This window comes from Bufo gargarizans, chromosome 3 (genome assembly GCF_014858855.1).
Source record: "Bufo gargarizans isolate SCDJY-AF-19 chromosome 3, ASM1485885v1, whole genome shotgun sequence".
Taxonomy (NCBI): domain Eukaryota; kingdom Metazoa; phylum Chordata; class Amphibia; order Anura; family Bufonidae; genus Bufo; species Bufo gargarizans.
The window spans coordinates 390392992-390417839 of record NC_058082.1 but is presented as its reverse complement, the minus strand read 5'-3'; the positions used below and the strand labels follow the sequence as shown (position 1 = coordinate 390417839).

General features: G+C 44.5%; 1 protein-coding gene across 4 annotated transcripts in view; it reads right to left on the bottom strand.

The window, feature by feature from the left end:
• The window catches only part of DCAF6 (DDB1 and CUL4 associated factor 6), a 1153281-nt gene that overhangs the window by 1043550 nt on the left and 84883 nt on the right, over window positions 1–24848 (bottom strand). For all 4 annotated transcript variants that reach the window (XM_044288252.1, XM_044288251.1, XM_044288253.1 and 1 more), the window contains exon 2: window positions 21593–21709. In XM_044288252.1, the coding sequence (XP_044144187.1) occupies window positions 21593–21709 (117 nt within the window). The remainder of the gene's footprint in view (window positions 1–21592; window positions 21710–24848) is intronic.

The window sequence follows — 24848 nt, the reverse complement described above, 5'->3', positions numbered from 1 at the left end:
AGTATGTACGGGTGACTTGCATTTTTCCTTCCCATGAACATAACTTTACATTTATCAGTGTTAAACCTCATCTGCCACTTATCTGCCCAAGCCTCCAATCTATCCAGATCCCTCTGTAGTAGTATACTGTCCTCATCAGTGTAAATTACTTTACACAGTTTAGTGTCATCTGCGAAAATTGATACTTTACTATGCAAGCCTTCTACAAGATCATTAATAAATATATTGAAGAGAATAGGGCCCAATACTGACCTCTGAGATACCCCACTAGTGACAGTGACCCAATCTGAGTGTGTACCGTTAATAACCACCCTCTGTTTTCTATCACTGAGCCAGTTACTTACCCACATACAGAAGTTTTCTACCAATCCGAGCATTCTCATTTTATATACTAACCTTTTATGTGGTACAGTGTCAAATGCTTTGGAGAAGTCCAAATATGCGACATCCATTGATTTGCCGCTGTCAAGTCTAGAACTTACCTCCTCATAGAAACGGATTAAATTAGTTTGACATGACCGATCCCTCACGAAGCCATGCTGATATGGCGTTATTTACTTATTTCCATTGAGATGCTCTAATATAGCATCTCTCAGAAAACCTAACAGCCAAACAAAACTCAATATGGGTTGCCCTGATTCTGTAGTTTGCAAAAACACCCCATATGTGGTCGTAAACTACTGTTTGGCCAAACGGGTGGACATAGAAAGAGGGGAACGCCATATGGGTTTTGGAAGGCAGATTTTGCAGGACTGGTTTTGTTTATACCATGTCCCATTTCAAGCCCCCCTTGCATTCCTAGAATAGAAATTCCCAAAAAGCGACTCCATCTAAGAAAGTACACCCCTCAAGGTATTCAAAACTGGATTTACAAACTTGTTAACCCTTTAGGTGTTCCACAAGAGTTAATGGCAGATGGAGAAACAATTTTGGAATTTCTATTTTTGGGAACATTTTCCATTTTAACCCTTACTTTATTACTGGAAAAAATGGGTTAACAGCCAAACAAAACTCAATCTGGGTTGCCCCGTTTCTGTAGTTTGCAGAAACACCCCATATGTGGTCGTAAACTACTATTTGGCTAAACGGCAGGACATAGAAGAAGGGGAACGCCATATGGTTTTTGGAAGGCAGATTTTGCTGGACTGGTTTATTTACACCATGTACCCTTTCAAGCCCCCTGATGCACCCCTAGAGTAGAAACTCCATAAAAGTGACCCCATCTAGGAAACAACAGGATAAGGTGGTTGTTTTGGGACTATTTTAGGGGTAAGTATGATTTTTGGTTGCTCTATATTACACTTTTTTGAGGCAAGGTAACAAAAAATTTAAATTCTAAAATAGTTTCTACATTCGCTATTTAGTTTTGTGGAACACCGAAAGGGTTAAAGTAACTTTTGAATACCTCGAGGGGTGTAGTTTCTTAGATGGGGTCACTTTTTTGGAGTTTCTAGTCTAGGCTACATCAGGGGGGGCTTCTAATGGGACATGGTGTAGAAAAAAAAAAAAAACTGTCCATCAAAATCTGCCTTCCTGAAACCATATGGAGTTCCCTTTGTTCTATGCCCTGCTGTGTGGCTATATAGCCATTTACAACCACATATGGGGTGTTTCTGCAAACTACAGAATCAGGTCCTTAAATATTTAGTTTTGTTTCGCTGTTAACCCTTGCTTTATTACCGGAAAAAAGGGATTCAAATGGAAATTTTGCCCAAAAATTGGTGTTTTGGCACAGTTTTTATTTTATATTTTTAACGCTGTTCATCCAAGGGGTTTGGTCAAATGTTATTTTTATAGGGCAGGTTCTTACGGACGCGGCGATACCTAATATGTCTACATTTTAACATTTATTTAGATTTTACACTATATTATCATTTTAGGGACCCCCAAAAATTATTTTAGTATCTCCATAGCCTGAGAGCAATTTTTTTTTTAGTTGGGCGACTATCTAATGTAGGGGCTAATTTTTTGCGGGATGAGATGGAATTTCTATTTTTGGGAAAATTTTCCATTTTAACCCTTACTTTATTACTGGAAAAAATGGGTTAACAGCCAAACAAAACTCAATATGGGTTGCCCCGATTCTGTAGTTTGCAGAAACACCCCATATGTGGTCGTAAACTACTATTTGGCTAAACGGCAGGACATAGAAGGGGAACGCCATATGGTTTTTGGAAGGCAGATTTTGCTGGACTGGTTTATTTACACTATGTACCCTTTCAAGCCCCCTGATGCACCCCTAGAGTAGAAACTCCATAAAAGTGACCCCATCTAGGAAACAACAGGATAAGATGGTTGTTTTGGGACTATTTTAGGGGTAAGTATGATTTTTGGTTGCTCTATATTACACTTTTTTGAGGCAAGGTAACAAAAAATTTAACCATATGGAGTTTGGAGTCTACATTTTAACATTTATTTAGATTTTACACTATATTATCATTTTAGGAACCCCCAAAAATTATTTTAGTATCTTCATAGCCTGAGAGCAATTTTTTTTTTAGTTGGGCGACTATCTAATGTAGGGGCTAATTTTTTGCGAGATGAGATGGTGGTTTTATTGGCACTAATTGGGGGTGCATATGACATTTTGATTGCTCGCTATTACACTTTTTGTGATGTTAGGTGTCCAAAAATGGCATTTTTTTACACTGTTCATCTGGTGGGGTTGGGTTACATGTTACTTTTATAGAGAAGATTTTTACGGACGCGTCAATACCCAATATGTATGGCTCTCAGACTTTGGAAACAATAAGCAGGCATCCTAAAACTGCGGCCCGCCAGATGTTGTAAAACTACAATTCCCACCATGCCCTGCTGATGGCTGTAGGTTGTCTGAGCATGCTGGGAGTTAACAACATCTGGAGAGCCGCAGTTTGAGGATGCCTGCACTAAAACCAATAGTTTTTTAGAAAAAAAAAAAATTGTTTCCGTGTCTCCAAAGTCTGAGAGACATCGTTTTTTATGTTCTCTAGGGGACTGTTGGGGATTATAAAAATGTAGTACTCCATGAAAGTGTGATACTCCCTGAAGCAATCGATAATGCAGAGGCCCGGATGATCGGGGCAAGTGTCACATTGAGTGGTGGTGTCCTTCCGTATCCCCCTCTTGTGACGCACTCTGCATCTTTTTGGGGTTCGTCCCTTCTTTCCAGTATGGGGGACCACACCTGGAAACTGTTGGCCAGGAACGATCCGGGCGCCCCCAGTTCCCGAGGTACTCCGGCCTGCTCTTTCAGGTCCAAAAAGATCAGGTCCTTGAGGACTGCCTCATAGAATTGGAGGAATGTCCCTGTGCTGCCAGCGCTTTAGGATAGTACAAAAGAGTTGTACATGGCAACCTGTACCAAGTAGACCGCAACTTTTTTGTACCATGCCCGGATTTTGCTCATGGTAGTCTTTTTTTTCTTTCTAACTTTGACCTTCTATCCCTGCCTAACTGTGCCTCTCCCTCACTGACCCTAACATACAGGAGGGCGATGCGTGCAGGAGGGTGATGGATGACGATTAGGGGGACTCAGGAGCTGGTGCTGGACGGTGCTGCAGGGAGAGAGGAGCACAGGAAGTTTGAATCTCACGCCTCTCTCCCCTGCACCAATCAGCACCCTGGACAGCAGCAATCAGCACCAGGGCCAGCACCGCCTCTTCAAATCTTCGGACTGTGATTGGTGGTGTATAATCACACCTTTTTCTGGTTCATCGGGTCACCGAAGACCCAAATGGACTGGTAACGCAGCAAACCGCAGGTCTGAATTGACGATATAGGGGGGGTCAAATGACCCCCCACCGGCGTTGTTACAGGATGCCGGCTGAATGATTACCGGTACGTCTTGTGTCCTTAAGGACTCGGGAAACATGCCGTACCGGTACGTCATGTGTCCCTAAGGGGTTAATGACAGCAATGAAATGCAGTGGAAAGTTTTTTGGGGGATTAAGTTAATTTTCATGGCAAAGAAGGACTATGCAATTCATCTGATCACTCTTCATAGCATTCTGGAGTATATGTAAATTGCTATTATAAAAATGTAAAAAGTGTTATTTTTTTCTTTCGATGTTCCTAACTAGGCAAATGTAACAGCTTTCCAATTAACTCACTGGTGGCTGGTTTCTCAGATTTCACTGAGGGTCACATGACCTGTGATGTCAGCTTCTCTCCCTGCTCTGATAAAGGTTGGTTACAAGCCTGTAAAAGAGAAGTCACTGTGCTGGCCACGCCCCCCTTCACTGCCGTCTACTCTCTGCTAGGATTCTTAACCCCTTCCGCTGCACAGCTCTGCAGGCAGTGAGGAGACAATTCTGGGCACAAAAGCTGAAGGGCTAGATAGAGCATTGCACAAGAAGGTAGGGGGAAGATCATGTGTGTATTAGCAGTGTCATTATACAGCTGTACAGTGTTCATTTTAGGACATGGTCAGATATCATAGTCAAGTATCAAAATAATGCCAATGTGACACCTGACCCTTCATAGGTCAGGGTCAAAGTGAGAATGAGTTATAGATATACTATGTATTGTATGCTAAATCACACAACCAAAGTATGTATATTGCTGAGCTTATAGCTCTGTGCCTAAAATGCTGTAAGCTAACACATTACAGTGTTATATGAGTGCATAGCTGATAGCTCAGTGGTAAAGCAATTGCCTAATACCCAGTGTTTCTGTGTTCAAAACCCCTTTAAACTGTTTACATGTTATTAAGCCCTAGATATGAGGCAATTTTAAATGATGTGTGATGCTGATATCTAATTTCCTTCACCTGTCAGGGTCACAAAGGATTTTAGGTTTACTGTGGTTTTGTATGCTACATCACATAGCTGAACAAAAATCCCAAGCTCATACAAGGCAAGCTGGTAGCTCAGTGGTAATGCTGTTGCCCCATGTCCAGGCTTTCTGAGTTCAAAACACCTTTCTGCTTCTATATTTTATTATGCCCTAGATAAGAAGCAAATTTAAATGATGTGTGACGCTGATATCTCACTTCCTTCACTTGTCAGTGTCACAAAGGATCTTTAGGTTTACTGTGTTTTTTGCTATACTACATCTCATAGATAAAAAAAATCTCTACCTTTGGTGTCTAAAGAGAGAGAGAACCTAAAAAGTCACACACGTATACAGACGTGGACAAAATTGTTGGTACCCTTTGGTCAATGAAAGAAAAAGTCACAATGGTCACAGAAATAACTTTAATCTGACAAAAGTAATAATAAATTAAAATTCTATAAATGTTAACCAATGAAAGTCAGACATTGTTTTTCAACCATGCTTCAACAGAATTATGTAAAAAAATAAACTCATGAAACAGGCATGGACAAAAATGATGGTACCCCTATAAAACACAGAACATAATGTGACCAAAGGGACATGTTAATTCAAGGTGTGTCCACTAATTAGCATCACAGGTGTCTACAACCTTGTAATCAGCCATTGGGCCTATATATATGGCTCCAGGTAATCACTGTGTTGTTTGGTGATATGGTGTGTACCACACTCGACATGGACCAGAGGAAGCAAAGGAAAGAGCTGTCTCAAGAGATCAGAAAGAAAATTATAGACAAGCATGTTAAAGGTAAAGGCTATAAGACCATCTCCAAGCAACTAGATGTTCCTGTGAGTACAGTTGCACATATTATTCATAAGTTTAAGATCCATGGGACTGTAGCCAACCTCCCTGGACGTGGCCGCAGGAGGAAAATTGATGACAAATCTAAGAGACGGATAATCCGAATGGTAACAAAAGAGCCTAGAAAGACTTCTAAAGAGATTCAAGGTGAACTTCATGCTCAAGGAACATCAGTGTCAGATCGCACCATCCGTCGTTGTTTGAGCCAAAGTGGACTACATGGGAGACGACCAAGGAGGACACCATTGTTGAAAACGAATCATAAAAAAGCAAGACTGGAATATGCCAAACTACATGTTGACAAGCCACAAAGCTTCTGGGAGAATGTCCTGTGGACAGATGAGACAAAAATCGAAGTTTTTGCCAAGGCACATCAGCTGTATGTTCACAGACGAAAAAATGAAGCATATCAAGAAAAGAACACTGTCCCTACTGTGAAACATGGAGGAGGCTCTGTTATGTTCTGGGGCTGCTTTGCTGCGTCTGGCACAGGGTGTCTTGAATCTGTGCAGGGTACAATGAAATCTCAAGACTATCAAGGAATTCTAGAGAGAAATGTACTAGCCAGTGTCAGAAAGCTTGGTCTCAGTCGCAGGTCATGGGTCTTGCAACAGGACAATGACCCAAAACACACCGCTAAAAACACCCAAGAATGGCTAAGAGGAAAAAATTGGACTATTCTAAAGTGGCCTTCTATGAGCCCTGACCTCAATCCTATTGAGCATCTTTGGAAGGAGCTGAAACATGCAGTCTGGAAAAGGCACCCTTCAAACCGGACACAACTGGAGCAGTTTGCTCATGAGGAGTGGGCCAAAATACCTGCTGAGAGGTGCAGATGTCTCATTGACAGTTACAGGAAGTGTTTGATTGCAGTGATTGCCTCAAAAGGTTGCGCAACAAAATATTAAGTTAGGGGTACCATCATTTTTGTCCATGCCTGTTTCATGAGTTTATTTTTTTACATAATTCTGTTGAAGCATGGTTGAAAAACAATGTCTGACTTTCATTGGTTAACATTTATAGAATTTTAATTTATTATTACTTTTGTCAGATTAAAGTTATTTCTGTGACCATTGTGACTTTTTCTTTCATTGACCAAAGGGTACCAACAATTTTGTCCACGTCTGTATATTTGATAATGCTTTATTAGTAGAAAAACACAATAATTATTACATATATGGCGGTTTCAATTAATGGTAAAAAGTGCAGGAGTATAAAGTGACAAGTGCATGGAGCCACCCAACCAATCCAACAACTGATATATCTGTTAGGTAAGATGGTACAGGGGGTAGTAGAACGATTATAGGCAGATGCAATAAATGGTAAAGATCCCAATAATAATTGCACAAACAGCACAACGTCCTTATTACACTACCAAAGGTCATTTGTATATAGGAACATAAAGTCACACCGTGATTTGCAGAGCGGTCAGCAGTTAAAGCTAGCACCAGTGGGCAGATGCTGATCCGCCTGCAACCAACATTTCAAATACAATCGACCGTGGTAACCTATACTGACCAGAGAGGATAGCGTGATGGCTCCTTGCCCAACGCGCGTTTCGCCTTGCTTCTTCAGGGGGCGTATGGTTTCTCCTAGTAATGAGCCGGTATAAATACCTGTGTAAGTCTCAATAGTCCCACTCACATTCCGGAACCTCCCACAGAGATAGCCAATGAAGGATAGTGCAGATCGGGAGACCTCCCAGGTAATCATGCAGGTGTAAGCAATGATCGCCAAACCCGGAAGTGTCTCTATGTATCAGGGCTAGGAGGAGAGATGTTGTGAAGGAGAGTTGGTCAGAAAGGAAACCAGATCATACCAAGGTGCCTCACAGGAAGGGGACAAAACTGTTGCCCTCATTAAGACCCAGGGGGACAAATAGCGACACGCCCACAAGACGTCATACCAAAGATATCGGCGATCTCGCGGGAGTATGCGCATAGAGTCGGACTTCCCTCATGGTACGCTGTGTACCCCCAGTCCTGGCGCATGCGCTACAGAACTAAAACAGGTCCGTGTTGAGTCTCAAGTGTGACAATCATCACATGACTCAGGAGAGCACAGCCTACGTGGTGGACCGAGGCAATGGTCCCGAACCTCCCGTGTCGGCCAGCGGGTCATATGATATGTCCGCATAAAAGGCAAAGCCACCAGAATACATCATAACAAAGGCTACCCGTATGCATCGATCATAGTACAATGACCCTTGTTTGAATAATTCTATATGTATACATCAAATCGATTAAGCCAATGAAAGCAATTCACATAATACATCTAAAAGGGGGTTCCTAATAATAGGAAAGAATCAACGTGTACTCCATATCTAGATTTGTGCCTAAAAGGTGAGGTGCAATGGATAAGGGATCCAATAGCACCGCAACAGTAGACACAGTACAGTGTAAAATATATGGTAAAAGTGATAATAGCATAAAGTCAAATAAACATAAGCAAAATAATAAGGTGCACAGTGCAAGGGATAAGTGCTAGTGAGGAGTGAAGGAGTGACATGCAAGTGAAAAAGTGAAATTATACAATAATATGAATATTATATATGTGCATAAGATATAAATAATTAATATTGGCCCAGGCCCACAAAATGTTGACCCAGAAGTAGCATTTGTTGAGAATTGGTGTATACAGAGCTGTATTGTCTAGAGGACTGAAGGTGAGCTGCAGGCCATACAACCCTGTACATAACCTTCCAGTTAGAAAGTCCCCATCGGCACTGACAGCCTAATAGATAACAAAAGTCCAACAAGGTCAATTAGACCATAGATAGTGGGAAGAAGAATGGAAATCCAGAATGGGCGAGTTGCGGCGGAAAATATAACCAATTCCAACGATGCAGAACACTAACAGCATAATCTATGGACATCGACTGATCCCCGCAAATCTAAAGAGACAAAAACTCATATATATATAAGAAAACCAGGAGAACCAGGCATTGATATTACACAAAGCAGTTAAAAAGTACGAAAAAAAATATTTAATATTAAAAATGGAAAACTGATAACTGCTAAAAACAGTCGGTACCATGGGATGCCGGGTCAGAGGAAAAAACTACAGAGAAAGAATCCTATCTATGTATCAGGGCTAGGAGGAGAGATGTTGTGAAGGAGAGTTGGTCAGAAAGGAAACCAGATCATACCAAGGTGCCTCACAGGAAGGGGACAAAACTGTTGCCCTCATTAAGACCCAGGGGGACGTTGGTATTCAGTGTGTAAATCCACCTGGTTTCCTTTTGACCTAATATCCTCTTCCAATCGCCACCCCTGGGGGACACGATAACTATCAATCCCCCTAACTCTGAGGAGGGTACTGTCACAGTTATGCCACTCCTTGAAGTGCCTAGCCAATGTCTTGAGCTGCAATGTATCCTGTTCTTCCTTGGCAGCCTCGATCGAGAGGACATGCTCCCTAGCTCTCCGCCTGAGCTCTCTAGATGTTAAACCCACATATATGCGGTCACAGGGGCAAATTGCCCAATAAATGACCCCTACTGTAGTACACGTTATTGGGTGTGTGATCATGTATTCCCTTTTGTGGCCTGAATCCCAGAAATGTGTGGCCCTGTCCATATTTGCACAGCCCACACACTTGCCACATTCTCGGCTCCCCCAAGGTGCACCTTTTGTGCCAAAGAGACCTGGAGCCTTCTGCAAATAATGACTCCGAACTAGATGGTCCCTGATGTTTCTAGCTCTTCGGTAAGTAATGCGCGGGTATGGGGGAACCAAGGTTTGTAACTGAGGGTCCAGACGTAACACACCCCAATATTTGGTTAGTACTGCCCGTACCTCTCTCCATTGTTTATGAAAGTTGGTAATCAAACGGATCTCGTCCACAGAGTCCTGTCTTGTTTTCTTCTTAAATAGAAGATCCGACCTCTTTTCTGATCTAGCTCTCAGGAATGCTCGATCAATGCATTGCTTACCATAGCCACGTTGCTGGAATCTATGTCGCAAATCCTCTGCTTGTGCTTCAAAGGCGGAATCTGAGGAACAAACCCTCCTCGCCCGAAGGAATTGGCCCACTGGTATGCTTCTGATGAGACTGTTGGGATGTGCTGATTGTGCATTAAGAAGAGAGTTGACCGATGTCTCCTTTCTGTAAAGATCCGTCTCAAGGAGGCCCTGTGAATCCACCCGGAAGACCACGTCCAGGAATTCCATGTTGGTCCGACCCACCTTGAATGTGAGTTTGATATTTTTATTGTTCCTATTGAGCTCTTGAATAAGAAGCCCAAATTCTTCCTCGGTCCCCTGCCAAATGATGAGCACATCGTCGATGTAACGTCCCCAAAACAGGACCTTACTCATCATTGGCGCACAAGAGGCCCCCATCGCTGTTCCCTGGAGCTGTAGGTAGAAGGAGCCCCCAAACGTGAAGAAATTGTGGGTCAGCACAAACTCCAACAGGGACAGTATGAATTTACACTTGTCCTTACCCCAATTTGTTGTCTGCAGGAAAAATTCTGTAGCCTCCAGTCCATCCTGGTGTCGAATAGAGGTGTAAAGCGATTCAACATCGCAGGTGGCTATCAGCATGTCCGGTTCCAAGTGGTGTCTAAAGCTATAGCTAAGTGGTAAGACACTTGCTTTGCGTGTAGTGTTCATGGGTTCAAAACCCCTTACAGGCTTTTAATAAAATGTATATTTTATGTTTTATTGAGCTCTAGATCTGAGACAAATTCAAGTGGCATGTGATGTAAGTAGTCCTTCTTTATTTTAAGAGTACATGGGCAGCACTATAGTAAAGGGGACCCTGTATACAGAGCTGTATCCTGGATTTTACATATCTACTGTATATATGTGTATTATTCACACAGTGTGCTACAGCTTCACCACACTGAGATCTGCTCAGAAAGCTGATATACATATTACTGACACAATATATGATCATACAGATCGCAGTACTATGTGATAGCTTCTAAGTATAGAAAAACCATGTGGTAATGTCATAGCTTGGGCGTTACATTAATGGCTTTGCATGTTGAAGTCCCCAGAAAGACATACCGTATTTTTCACCCTATAAGATGCACCGGCCCATAAGACGCACCTAGGTTTTTGGGGAGGAAAATAAGAAAAAAAAAATTTTTGAACCAAAAGGTGTGCTTTTGGTGAGTTTGGGACTAATGGTGGTCTATGAGTGGCACTATTACTGGGGATCTGTGGATGACGGACACTTATGGGGGGGATCTGTGGATGACGGACACTTATGGGGGGGATCTGTGGATGACGGACACTGTTATGGGGAGATCTGTGGATGACGGACACTGTTATGGGGAGATCTGTGGATGACGGACACTGTTACGGGAGGGATCTGTGGCTGGCACTGTTACAGGGGGGATCTGTGGCTGGCACTGTTACAGGGGGGATCTGTGGCCGGCACTGTTACAGGGGGGGATCTGTGGCCGGCACTGTTACAGGGGGGGATCTGTGGCCGGCACTGTTACAGGGGGGATCTGTGGCTGGCACTGTTACAGGGGGGGGATCTGTGGCTGGCACTGTTACAGGGGGGGATCTGTGGCTGGCACTGTTACAGGGGGGGATCTGTGGCTGGCACTGTTACAGGGGGGGATCTGTGGCTGGCACTGTTACAGGGGGGGGATCTGTGGCTGGCACTGTTACAGGGGGGATCTGTGGCTGGCACTGTTACAGGGGGGATCTGTGGCTGGCACTGTTACAGGGGGGATCTGTGGCTGGCACTGTTACAGGGGGGATCTGTGGCTGGCACTGTTACAGGGGGGATCTGTGGCTGGCACTGTTACAGGGGGGATCTGTGGCTGGCACTGTTACAGGGGGGGATCTGTGGCTGGCACTGCTACCGGGGGGATCTGTGGCTGGCACTGTTACAGGGGGGATCTGTGGCTGGCACTGTTACAGGGGGGATCTGTGGCTGGCACTGTTACAGGGGGGATCTGTGGCTGGCACTGTTACAGGGGGGGATCTGTGGCTGGCACTGTTACGGGGGGGGGGATCTGTGGCTGTCACTGTTACAGGGGGGGATCTGTGGCTGGCACTGTTATATATGTGCCATCCACAGACCCCCCAGCCCATTACAGTGCCATCCAAAGACCCCCCCCCCTTAACTGTGCCATCCACGGATCAGGCCCCCCCCCCCCCCCCCGCCGCCCCCCCCAGTATACAAATATAAAATGTCTTATTCAATTAAAATGTATTACATATGCCCCCTCACTCCTAAATTCCTAATAGTACCTTACATCCTATTCCTAATAGGTTCTGTACAATTGCGGCAGGCAGGCCGGGCGGCCGGCGCGTCACTCACTGACGTCACTTGCCTGCGCTGCCTGCTTCATTTATAAAGTAGGCGGCACAGGCATGTGACATCAAGGAGTTACGCTGCCGCCCGCCCGGCCTGCCGGCATTATACAGAACCTATTAGGAATAGGATGTAAGGTACTATTAGGAATTTAGGAGTGAGGGAGTATATGTAATACATTTTAATTGAATAAGACATTTAATATTACAATACCGGAGGGGCGGGGCAATAGTACACCGACTGCACCGCCCCGCCGCTATTCCCGGCCCCTAGCTCCTCCTCCCAATCCCTCCCCCAGCCCCCGCTCGCTCTACATCGCATCCAGCGATGTTAAACTGTCAGCATTCGACCCATAAGACGCAGAGGCATTTCCCCCCCCCATTTTTTGGGGGGGAAAGGGGGGGGGGGGGAGTGCGTCCTATGGGGCGAAAAATATGGTATGTTTTTTTCTTTAATAGCATATACTATAATAAATAATATGTCATTAACCCATAGGATACCAGCGCTGTACATGTATGTCGCTGGAAACACGGTCACAAATCCCAGCGCCATACAGGTACAGCGCTTTGATTAGGCGGCCACAGGAGTTACTCCCGCCCGATCAGCTGCAGTGGTCCGGCAGGCACTAGTAGTTGGACCCCTGCTGTATGCACCGGCATCGGTGAAAACACTGATGCCGGCTCATTAACCCTTGCACTGCCGCGGTCAGCGCTGACGGCTGCATGTGCGGTATCCCCGTGGTGCTGTGACGTCAGCCTGCTGTCTAGCCCTGTCAGTCAATGGGGGGAGGGGTGTGTGTGCAGAGCACAGGGGGTGTTATAGAGCATTGCTCAGAATATTCAGCCCCGCCTCTGAGTGCTCGAATTGTTTATTTGCATATGAATCTCTGCATATCTCTGCAGCTATTTATCATACATAATCAGCATAATGAGCCCTACCAGGCAGTATGTATGGTCTAATAGGGTTGATTCTAGTGACAGAGCCTCTTTAACCTCTTATGGACACAGGGCGTACCTGTGTATTTCCAATCACCGCTGTGCGGCGGGCAGTTTTAGGAATGGTGTGCCTGCTGAAGTCATTCAGAAGGCACCCTGTGACCCTCTCCCCCTATTAGACCTGCGGTTTGCAGCATTTCCAGGTTATTCAGGACTCCGGTGACCTGGAATAGGAGGGTGATCAGTGGTGTAATATACACTACCAATCGCCCTCCGTAGATCATGTGCGGTGACGGAGGATGAGGATCGTCTGTGATTGGTTGGAGAGACTGACCTGGAGATAACGTCCTGGAGCTCCACTCTCCCCGCCCACAGACTTCTGTGTGAGTAAGGAGAGAGGAGCCCTGTGTTGGTCCATCTGCATCCCACACGATCCACCGCCATCCGTGGCTCCTGAGACCCCATAAAGTGCCATCTGGCATATAAACATTTAGGGAAAGCTTTAGGTTAGGCAGGGGTAGTGAAAAAAAAAAAAGAAATTTTTTGTGTGTAGCACCCGGATCTGAGGGTTTCTGGGGTCCACAGCAACTTGTGCGACCCCCATCACCCCAGGGGTGCTGCAGCTTGCCCCCCCCCCCCCCACATATTTTGGGGCGCAAGCGCTTTTTTTTCTTTTTGTAGGTGCGCTGACTGTGGCCGGCACTCTTATCTGTAAAAGAGCGCCTGGCCACTGTTAGCGCCCACCCCACCACTGATCAGCTTGGTACCGCTCGCCGATCAGCGAGTTTTTGGGCTGTGAGCAATTTTTCAGGGATTCTGTTAGGTTAGGGTGGGTTAGGGTAGGGTATACATAAAAACACACCGCGCCCCCTCCCCACACACTAAAAGTTTTACACATACACACACTCCCTTTTAGCGTTCTAAGATTGCCCGCCGGATGTTCTCGGGCCGACGAGGCATACGCCCAGCTGCTCTCCGACTCAGAGAGCCCCAGTGAGAACGAAGATGACCCCACTTTCCTGTTGTCATTCTCGTTCTCCTCATCATTTAATGATGATGAGCCCCAAGGCGATGGAGACGACGCCAGGCGGAGCCAGGAGCCCCCCATGTCAGGAACCCTGTGGCCCACACTAGTATGAGCAGCCCTGAGGCTCGTACTAGTTTTCCAGCCCACCAGGCAAGTTCACCTGAGCCCTCTACCGGTGAACTTGGCTGGAATACCCCAGAGGATTTTGAGCCCTTGATTCTTGACTTTGTTGGCCAACCAGGAATTCAGATTCGCACAGTGGGCTTCATTGAATATTTTTTTTATTTTTTTTTTCAGTGAACAATTTGTGAATCTGATGGTGGAGCAAACGAACTTGTTCGCCCAACAGTTTATAGCCCAATTTCTCCTGAGTCAGAAAATACCTCATATGTGGATGTAGAGTGATCTGCGGGTGAACTACACGGCTCAGAAGAGAAAGAGCGCTATTGGGATTTTGGACAACCAAAATCCCAATGGCGCTCCTTCTCTTCTGAGCCATGTAGTTCGCCCACAGAGCACTTTACATCCACATAAGGGGGATGTCCTTACTCGGGAGAAATTGGGCTATGAATTTTGGGGTGCTTTTTCTCCTATTACCCCTTGTAACAATGAAATAAAAGGGGCTACAAGAACATGTTAGTGTAAAAAAGGGAGATTTTGAATTTTCTCCTCCACTTTGCAACTATTCCTATGAAGACTGTAGAGAAATAAATTAAAATGGGGGAAGGGGATTATAAATTTAGTACTCCATGGAAGTGTGGTACTCCCTGAAGCAACCATCAATACAGAGGCCCGGATGATCGGGGCACGTGTCACACAGAGTGGTGGTGTCATTGCATTACCCCCTCCTGTTACACACGCTGCACTTTTTTTTGGGACCGTCCCTTCTTTCCAGTATGGGGGAACCACACCTGGAAAGTGTTGGCCAGGGACGATCCGGGCGCCTCCAGTTCCTGAGGTACCCTGGCCTGCTCTTTCCTGGTCAGAAAAGATCATGGCCTTGAGGACTGCCTCATAGAACTGCAGGAATTTCCCTGTGTTGCCAGCGCTCCGGGACAGCACAAAAGAGTTGTACAAGGCAACCTGCAGCAAGTAGACCGCAACTTCTTTGTACCATGCTCGGGTTTTGTGCATGGCGTTTAGGGCTGCCACCTTTTCTTCAAGCCAAACCCGAACAGAAGGGAAAAAGGGCCCCCTTCTAGGCCCCACCCATGTCCCGCCTCCAGCCACGCCCATGTACCGGCTTCAGTCACGCGTCCACCCCTGGTCGCTGTCGCACCACGATCGTTACGGCCCTGATCCAGTCACTACAGAAATACAGCTTCCCATACCTCTTACATCCTGTGATGTCTCCTTTGATGTAGATGTTCTCTTTCCTCATCTTCTCCTTTAAGACCTTCAGACCAGACTACCATTTTGTCGCCATTTTTTCGTCTCTGCAGTTTGACAACAACAACAAAAATATCTTACTACTATCTTTACTACTTTTCCATAATCCTCCCATCTTCTGGACAAATCATCCTACTACCCCCAATACTGTGCCGCTGTGCTCCCCAATACTATACTGCAGAAACAGAAAAAACCCCTGATAATACTAGTACCACACAGAGCCCCCCATATAAAATACCCCTTCTTTGTGGCCTCAGTAGAAGCCCCCAAATAATGTGCCAGTAAGAAGTGCCCCCCATAGATGCCCCCCCATGTGTCAGTAAGAAGTGCCTCTTTTCTCCCCCCCAATATGTGCCAGTATAAAGTGCCCCCCCCCTTCCCTTATATGTGCCAGTTTCAAGTGCCTCATTCCCCCCCCAATATGTGCCAGTATAAGGTGCCTCTTTCCACCCCTTCCCCTATATGTGCCAGTTTCAAGTGCCTAATTTCTCCTCCTCCCCAATTTGTAGCAGTATAAGGTGCCTCTGTCCACCCCTTCCCCCATATGTGCCAATTTCAGGTGCCTCTCCTCTCTAAACACAAAAAAACTTTTACTTGCCTCCAACGGTGCTGTACGGCTCAGGCGGCGCGATGACACAAGGCCCGCAGTCTATCAGAGGAACAGGGGAGAGAGACAACGCCTCTCCCTCCCCTGCCGCAGCACAGCCGTCTTTATCGCTGTCCTGAAGACGGCGATACAGATGACTATGGAGATGAGCGCTTCACAATGGAAGCGCTCATCTCCCTGTGCCCCGCCGGGCACAGGATTGCAAACCTGGACTGGCCGGGTCATTCCCGTACGGGTGGCAACCCTATTCTGAGCAATGCTCTATAACACCCCCTGTGCTCTGCACACACACCCCTCCCCCATTGACTGACAGGGCTAGGCAGCAGGCTGACATCACAGCACCACGGGGATACCGCACATGCAGCTGTCAGCACTGACTGCGGCAGTGCAAGGGTTAATGAGCCGGCATCAGTCTTTTCACCGATGCCTGTGCATACAGCAGGGGTCAACTATTAGTGCCTGCCAGACCCCTGCAGCTGATCGGGCGGGAGTAGCTCCTGTGGTCGCCCAATCAGAGCGCAGTACCTGTATGGTGCATCAGTAATACTGTAACCAGTAATATGTATATCAGCTTTCTGAGCAAATCTCAGTGTGGTGAAGCGATAGCACACTGTGTGTATAATACACATATATACAGTAGATATGTAAAATCCAGGATACAGCTCTGTATACAGGGCCCCCTTTACTATAGTGCTGCCCATGTACTCTTAATAAAATAAAAAAGGACTACTTACATCACACACCACTTGAATTTGTCTCTGATATAGAGTTCAATAAAATATAAAATATTAATTTTATTAAAATCCTGTAAGGGGTTTTGAACCCATGCAAAGCAAGTCTTACCACTGAGCTATAGCTTTAGACACCATAGGTAGTGATTTTTTTTTATATATATGAGATGAAGTATAGCAAAAAACACAGTAAACCTAAGATCCTTTGTGATACTGACAAGTGAAGGAAGTAAGATATCAGCGTCACACATCATTTAAATTTGCCTCTTATCTAGGGCATAATAAAATGTAAACTTTTTTGGAGGCTGAAAGGGGCTTTGAACTCTGGGATTTTTGTTCATCTACAGTACAGACCAAAAGTTTGGACACACCTTCTCATTCAAAGAGTTTTCTTTATTTTCATGACTATGAAAATTGTAGATTCACACTGAAGGCATCAAAACTATGAATTAACACATGTGGAATTATATACATAACAAAAAAGTGTGAAACAACTTTAAATATGTCATATGCTAGGTTCTTCAAAGTAGCCACTGTTTGCTTTGATTACTGCTTTGCACACTTTTGGCATTCTCTTGATGAGCTTCAAGAGGTAGTCACCTAAAATGGTTTTCACTTCACAGGTGTGCCCTGTCAGGTTTAATAAGTGGGATTTCTTGCCTTATAAATGGGGTTGGGACCATCAGTTGCGTTGTGGAGAAGTCAGGTGGATACACAGCCGATAGTCCTATTGAATAGACTGTTAGAATTTGTATTATGGCAAGAAAAAGCATCTAAGTAAAGAAAAACGAGTGGCCATCATTACTTTAAGAAATGAAGGTCAGTCAGTCCGAAAAATTGGGAAGACTTTGAAAGTGTCCCCAAGTGGAGTCACAAAAACCATCAAGCGCTACAAAGAAACTGGCTCACATGCGGACCACCCTAGGAAAGGAAGACCAAGAGTCACTTCTGCTGCGGAGGATAAGTTCATCCGAGTCACTAGCCTCAGAAATCGCAGGCTAACAGCAGCTCAGATTAGAGACCAGGTCAATGCCACACAGAGTTCTAGCAGCCGACACATCTCTAGAACAACTGTTAAGAGGAGACTGTGTGAATCAGGCCTTCATGGTAGAATATCTGCTAGGAAACCACTGCTAAGGACAGGCAACAAGCAGAAGAGACTTGTCTGAGCTAAAGAACACAAGGAATGGACATTAGACCAGTGGAAATCTGTGCTTTGGTCTGACGAGTCCAAATTTGAGATCTTTGGTTCCAACCACCGTGTCTTTGTGCCACGCAGAAAAGGTGAACGGATGGACCAGGCATCCTCAAACTGCGGCCCTCCAGCTGTTGTAAAACTACAACTCCCACAATGCCCTGCTGTAGGCTGATACCTGTAGGCTGTTCGGGCATGCTGGGAGTTGTAGTTTTGCAACAGCTGGAGGGCCGCAGTTTGAGGATGCCTGGGATGGACTCTACATGCCTGGTTCCCACCGTGAAGCATGGAGGAGGAGGAGGTGTGATGGTGTGGGGGTGCTTTGCTGGTGACACTGTTGGGGATTTATTCAAAATTGAAGGCATACTGAACCAGCATGGCTACCACAGCATCTTGCAGCGGCATGCTATTCCATCCGGTTTGCATTTAATTGGACCATCATTTATTTTTCAACAGGACAATGACCTCAAACACACCTCCAGGCTGTGTAAGGGCTATTTGACCATGAAGGAGAGTGATGGGGTGCTGCGCCAGATGACCTAGCCTCCACAGTCACCGGACCTGAACCCAATCGAGATGGTTTGGGGTGAGCTGGACCACAGAGCGAAGGCAAAAGGGCCAACAAGTGTTAAGCATCTCTGGGAACTCCTTCAAGACTGTTGGAAGACCATTTCAGGTGACTACCTCTTGAAGCTCATCAAGAGAATGCCAAGAGTGTGCAAAGCAGTAATCAAAGCAAAAGGTGGCTACTTTGAAGAACCTAGAATATGACATATTTTCAGTTGTTTCACACTTTTTTGTTATGTATATAATTCCACATGTGTTAATTCATAGTTTTGATACCTTTAGTGTGAATCTACAAAGAAAACTCTTTGAATGAGGTGTGTCCAAACTTTTGCTCTGTACTGTATATACACAAATTTCACCGATTCTGCACACAGTTTTCTTGTCTGCGGCAGAAACAGTGCTTCAATCTCATATATTGGGAAAAAGTGAAAATCAATATACTGTATTTTCCTGTATTTTTAACACATGCAAATCTTCTCAAAAGCCGGGGTTCGTCTCATATGCCGGTATACGGCGTGCTGAAACTTACTTCCTAGCCAGACTGGAGAAGCTGTCCTTCTCCAGCTTCAGGGACAGTTGCCCTCTAGCTGAGCCACCGTGCGCTGCATCCCGGCCAGCTGCTCCTTAAGCAGCCCCCTCTCGCTGCTCTCAGTGGTTTTCTCATGCTGGCAGTATCACATTGCTTACTTCTGCTCAGATCGTCCTGAAGACAGGAAGGGCTGGGCAGGCAGGAAGAGCTGACCCACCCAATCCAGGCCCATATTTTTCCCATATTTGGAGAAATTGAAAATCAGTATACATATAGACATTTCACTTAATCAGCACCCAGTTTAAAACGTTAATCGCAGTGCACTGCATTTCTGTACCGCCTGTGCGCTTCAGGCCCATATATTGGGAATAATATAGTCATAAATATAAACATCATAAAACAGTGTCTCTACTAAAATCCAGTCCAAAATCTGTGCTTTCCTGTGTCAAATACTGTCTTTTGTGGACAGTAAAAAAAAAAAAAAAATGCGTCACAACCATTAAAAAATCCATAAAGATGTAGAAGGCCAGCACTAAGGGACAGGGAAGTGGGCGTTATGCTGATGGTTCAGGCAGAGGTTGTGGCACTGGGCACAATGAAACTGTGCCTGCTGCCAGTGCACCAAATAAATAAATTATAAAACCGTACCCAGCTTCATGTCCAACTTAGCTAGGTGGCGCACGGCAACACTGTCCAAGTCAGACCAGTGCGAACAGTTGGTCGGTTGGATTGCTGACGATAATGCTTCCAGTCGGCTAAGCACCACCCTCTCTTCCACCAAGTCCAGTCTCTGTAGCCAAGAGTCTGGTCAGCCAACTCCTCGCTCAGATCATCCTTCCTCCCACTATGGAGAGGCCTGCCAAACGAGTGATCCTACACTCTGATATTCCCAGGAGCTCTTTTAAGCTCCACTATTAAATTTGGCCCTCGTGGCCAGCATGCTTGAAGAGGGACCTGAGATATTGTGCCCTGATTCCCAACCTCTTGAGCCTTCACAGTCTCAAGAAAATGACTGTGGTGAACATCAATCATTAGTTCACGAGGTGGATGACGATTAGACACAGTTGTCAATCGCTGAGGTTGTGGTTAGGTCAAAACAGGAGGATGATCAGAATGAGGAGGTGTTAGACGATGAGGTCATTGACCTAACATGGGAAGGTGAAAAGCAGAGCGAGGAATGCAGTACAGAGGGGGAGGGGTCCGCAGCACCGCAACAGGCTAGAAGAGGCAGTGGGGTTGCAAAAGGGAGAAGTCGGCCCACACCAAACAGGCCTGCAACCGTTACACCAATCTAGAGTTGTTGCGATACCAAATTTTTTATTCGATTTCGATACCATAGAAATGTATTGCGATACTTGATACCATTCGATACCACGCAAAAAAAATAAACCAAAAAGTCACATGCATTCCGCATTTTTAAAAAATGCGCTGCACCACGAATGATTCTAATACAGGAGGCGGGTACTGGCAGCAAATCAGTGGCAGGGGTCAACTGCCGCTGATCACAGCTCCCTGTCAAAGGCAGGTAAGGGATTCTGTCACCAAGTTTTGGGATATAGAGCTGCGTACATGCACGGCTAGATCGCCGCTAGCATGTCCGCAATATATCTGTCCTATAGGGCTGTGTGGTTTAAATTTCTTTAAAAAAGGATTTTATAGATATGTAAATGAGTCTTGTATGTGTCCAAGGGGCTGTCCGTGCCCAGCCACGCCCGCCTGTGAAGGAGCCCAGCACCGCCTATGTCCTCCGAATCTCCTTCTTTCATCAACTATAGATTGCCGTAATCTCGCGATGTGCAGTTCTTTCCCTGAGGCTGATGCCAGCACAGGGAAAGAACACTATACCGGCACTGCGCATGCGCGAGCTCACGGCAATCTATAGTTGATGAAAGGAGGAGATTCGGAGGACATAGGCGGTGCTGGGCTCCTTCACGGGCGGGTGTGGCTGGGCTCAAGGAAGGTTAGTACAGCCCCTTGGACACATACAAGACTCATTTACATATCTATAAAATCCTTTTTTAAAGAAATTAAAACCACACAGCCCTATAGGACAGATGCAGACAGTGTCAGCATCATAAAGGATTCCTCAGTGCCTTACAACTACTGGGTGTCCAAGCTGGACACATGGCACAAACTTGTGCTCTACGCCTTGGAGGTGTTGGCCTGCCCTGCCGCCAGCGTTTTGTCTGAGCGTGTATTTAGTGCTGCTGGTGGAATCATAACAGATAAGCGTATCCGCTTCTCCACTAGCAATGCTGACAGGTTGACTCAGATAAAAATGAACAAGTCCTGGATTGCCCCTGACTTCTCCACTCCACCAGAGGAACGCTGAGCTAATGAGGAACAAACACGCAATTGAAATGTATGCTTTACAATGTACTCAATCCACAAGATTCAGATGCACCCTTTTCACCTCCAAAAAAGGGTATATGTTTGAATCTTGTTTACTCATCCTCCTCCTGTTCCATACAGTATATATGCCCTCAGTACAATGTTTTCATACGGTCGTCTCACTTGTAGGCTCACTCCAATGTTTCATACGGTCTGCTTACCTGTATCATTAAAATGAATGGATCCACGATCCGCTGCGGCTGCCCCACGGTCAGTGTTCGTGCATTGCGGCCCGCAATTTGCAAGTCGCTGCGTGGCCAAGGGGCGCACACGTTTGTGTGTAAGAGGCCTAATACAGTCATCAATAATAAAAATGATCACTTACCTAAATAGTTGATACGAAGAGCAGATGGTTCATGCAATCCAATAGAACGTTTTCTTACATCCCACAGTAGGTTATCACAACAACGGGACATTGTCCAAGAACTTCTACACGAGAATTCTGCCAAATAAAATAAATAAAATTACAACATATACTATGCTCTTACTAAAGTGTTTTTCCCACGACTAACACATCAATGATCTATTCTATGGATTTCATACTCTTGTGATATAGGCTAAATTCAAAAATAAAATCCGTGGCAGAAAAATAACTAGCTGAAAACATTGTTTTTTGCAGATTTCTAGTTTGGTGGCAGATGTGGAGTAGTACTACATTCGTTTTAGAAGAGCATTTGGTTGAGAATTTAGAAGAAGATTAGAAGATGTTTTGGAAGAGGTTTTGCCAGACGTTTTTATTATCCAGCGCTTGGTTGGGATAGAATTCAGAAGTGTTTTTTGTGGTGGAAACCCCATTGACTTCAATACAAAAATATCTATCAATCCGGTTCTAAGAAGTAACACGCCAATTCAGCAGCAGAAAAAAGAAAAAAAAAAACACCATGTGAAGGTTTTTCTATTGAAGTCAATGAAAAGTTATTGATGGCTGATTTGACAGTGGAAAACAGACGTTTTCCGTGATAAAATCTGTGGTGGATTTAATTTGTGTGAACATAGCCTTAGTCAGCATGAAACAGATGATACGTTCCCTTTAATAATGTTAAAATACAGAACAATGCAAGCAAGACCAAAATTGAAAAATAGACTGTATCTGAATGTGAAATAATATCCATACAAGCTAAACATCAATCCATCCCTTTGACTATAACAATATGCATTCCAGATGTTCACCCCTAGCATAACAGATTCATACATATAACAGATATGTCACAAATTATACTTTTCTGTATTTGCGTATTTGTACACAGAACACCTCCATTATTGTTCAAAATTTATAGGAAGAAAATATGTTTGTCTTGGTACAGTTATCTTGCATATATAAAAAACAAACCAAAACAAAAATAAAAAATCGCCGGGAGGTCTGCCCTTTAACTGGTACCATTGGTACATTGTAGATCCGAACGTAAACTTTAAAGGGGTTCTGCAGTTTTTTTTTAAATGATTATCTATCCTCTGGATAGATCATCAGCATCTGATTGGCTGGGTCCGACACCCGGGACCCCACGATCAGATGTTTGAGAAGGCAGCGGCGCTGGCAGTAGTATCGCGGCCTTCTCGCTGTTTGCCGCAGGCCCAGTGACATCACGACTAGTATCAATGGCCTGGGCGGGGGTAATCTCCACTATAGCCAATATACAGTGCTATACATGCACTATGAAGACTATATAAACAGTAATGGGAATCCACAGGGCACTGTAGTCTACTGTAAATTGTTGTAGATTTTCACTGCACAACCCTTAACAAAAGTCACAATTCCATGTCCGAATTTTCAATAAAGGAGGGTTTTATTTTATTTTTTTGTTTTCCTTTTTGTGACTGAAATGGTGCACCACAGTCTAAATCATCCTTTTAAAAGCCTCACATAATGCAAGATTCCAGGCCCAAAAAAATCTAATTCATTATATAAATAAAAAATAAATATAAAAAACACACACATTTACACTACCCTGACTGTAGTCTGCTTAACCCCTTAACGACTCAGCCCTATTTCACCTTAAGGACCAGGCAATTTTTTGCAAATCTGACCAGTGTCACTTTAAGGCCTCTTTCACACGGGCGTCATATTTTTGGCCCGGATAAGAGGCGGGTGCGTTGCGGGAACACGCGCGATTTTTCCGCGCAAGTGCAAAACCTTGTAATGCGTTTTGCACTCGCGTGAGGAAAATCGCGCATGTTTGGTACCCAAACCCGAACTTCTTCACCATGCGTTAAAATCACTTGCTTGCGGATGCTTGCGATTTTCACGCAACCCCATTAATTTCTATGTGGCCTGCGTTACGTGAAAAACGCAGAATATAGAACATGCTGCGATTTTCATGCAACGCATAAGTGATGCGGGAAAATCACCGCTCATGTGAACAGCCCCATAGAAATGAGTGGGTCCGGATTCAGTGCGGGTGCAATGCGTTCAACCCGCGCGGAATACTAGCCCGTGTGAAAGGGGCCTAAGTGCTGATAACTTTAAAACGCTTTGACTTATCCAGGCCATTCTGAGGCTGTTTTTTTGTCACATATTGTACTTCACGACATTGGCAAAATGAAGTCAAAATAATTCATTTTTATTTATAAAAAAAATACAAAATTTACCCAAAATTTGTAAGAAATAGCACATTTCAATTTCTCTACGTCTATAATACATAGTAATACCTACAAAAATAGGTATTACTTTACATTCCCCATATGTCTACTTCATATTTGGATCATTTTGGGAATGATATTTTTTTAGTTTTTTTTTGGGGGGGGGGGGGATGTTACAAGGCTTAGAAGTTCAGAAGCAAATCTTGAAATTTTATAGAAATTTTCAAAAACCTAATTTTTAGGGACCAGTTCAGGTCTGAAGTCACTTTGCAAGGCATACATAATAGAAACCACCCAAAAATGACCCCATTCTAGAAACTACACCCCTCAAGGTATTCAAAATGGCTTTTACAAACGTCGTTAACCCTTTAGGTGTTCCACAAGAATTAATGGTAAATAGAGATACAATTTAAAAATTTCACTTTTTTGGCAGATTTTCCATTTTAATAATTTCTTTCCAGTTACAAAGCAAGGGTTAACAGCCAACCAAAACTCATTATTTATGGCCCTGATTCTGTAGTTTACAGAAACACCCCATATGTGGTCGTGAACCACTGTACAGGCACACAGCAGGGTGCAGAAGGAAAGGAATGCTATACGGTTTTTGGAAGGCAGGTTTTGCTGGACTGTTTTTTTTTTTTTTTTTTCACCATGTCCCATTTGAAGCCCCCCTGATGCACCCCTAGAGTAGAAACTCCAAAAAAGTGACCCCATTTTAGAAACTACGGGATAGGGTGGCAGTTTTGTTGGTACTAGTTTAGGGTACATATGATTTTTGGTTGCTCTATATTACACTTTTTGTGAGGCAAGGTAACAATAAATAGCTGTTTTGGCACCGTTTTCATTTTTTGCTATTTACAACATTCATCTGACAGGTTAGATCATGTGATATTTTTATAGACCAGGTTGTCACGGAAGCGACGATACATAAATTTAAAAAAAAGTATACATATTAGGTAAGTTTTACACAATAATTTCTTTTTTTAAACAAAAAAAAATCATGT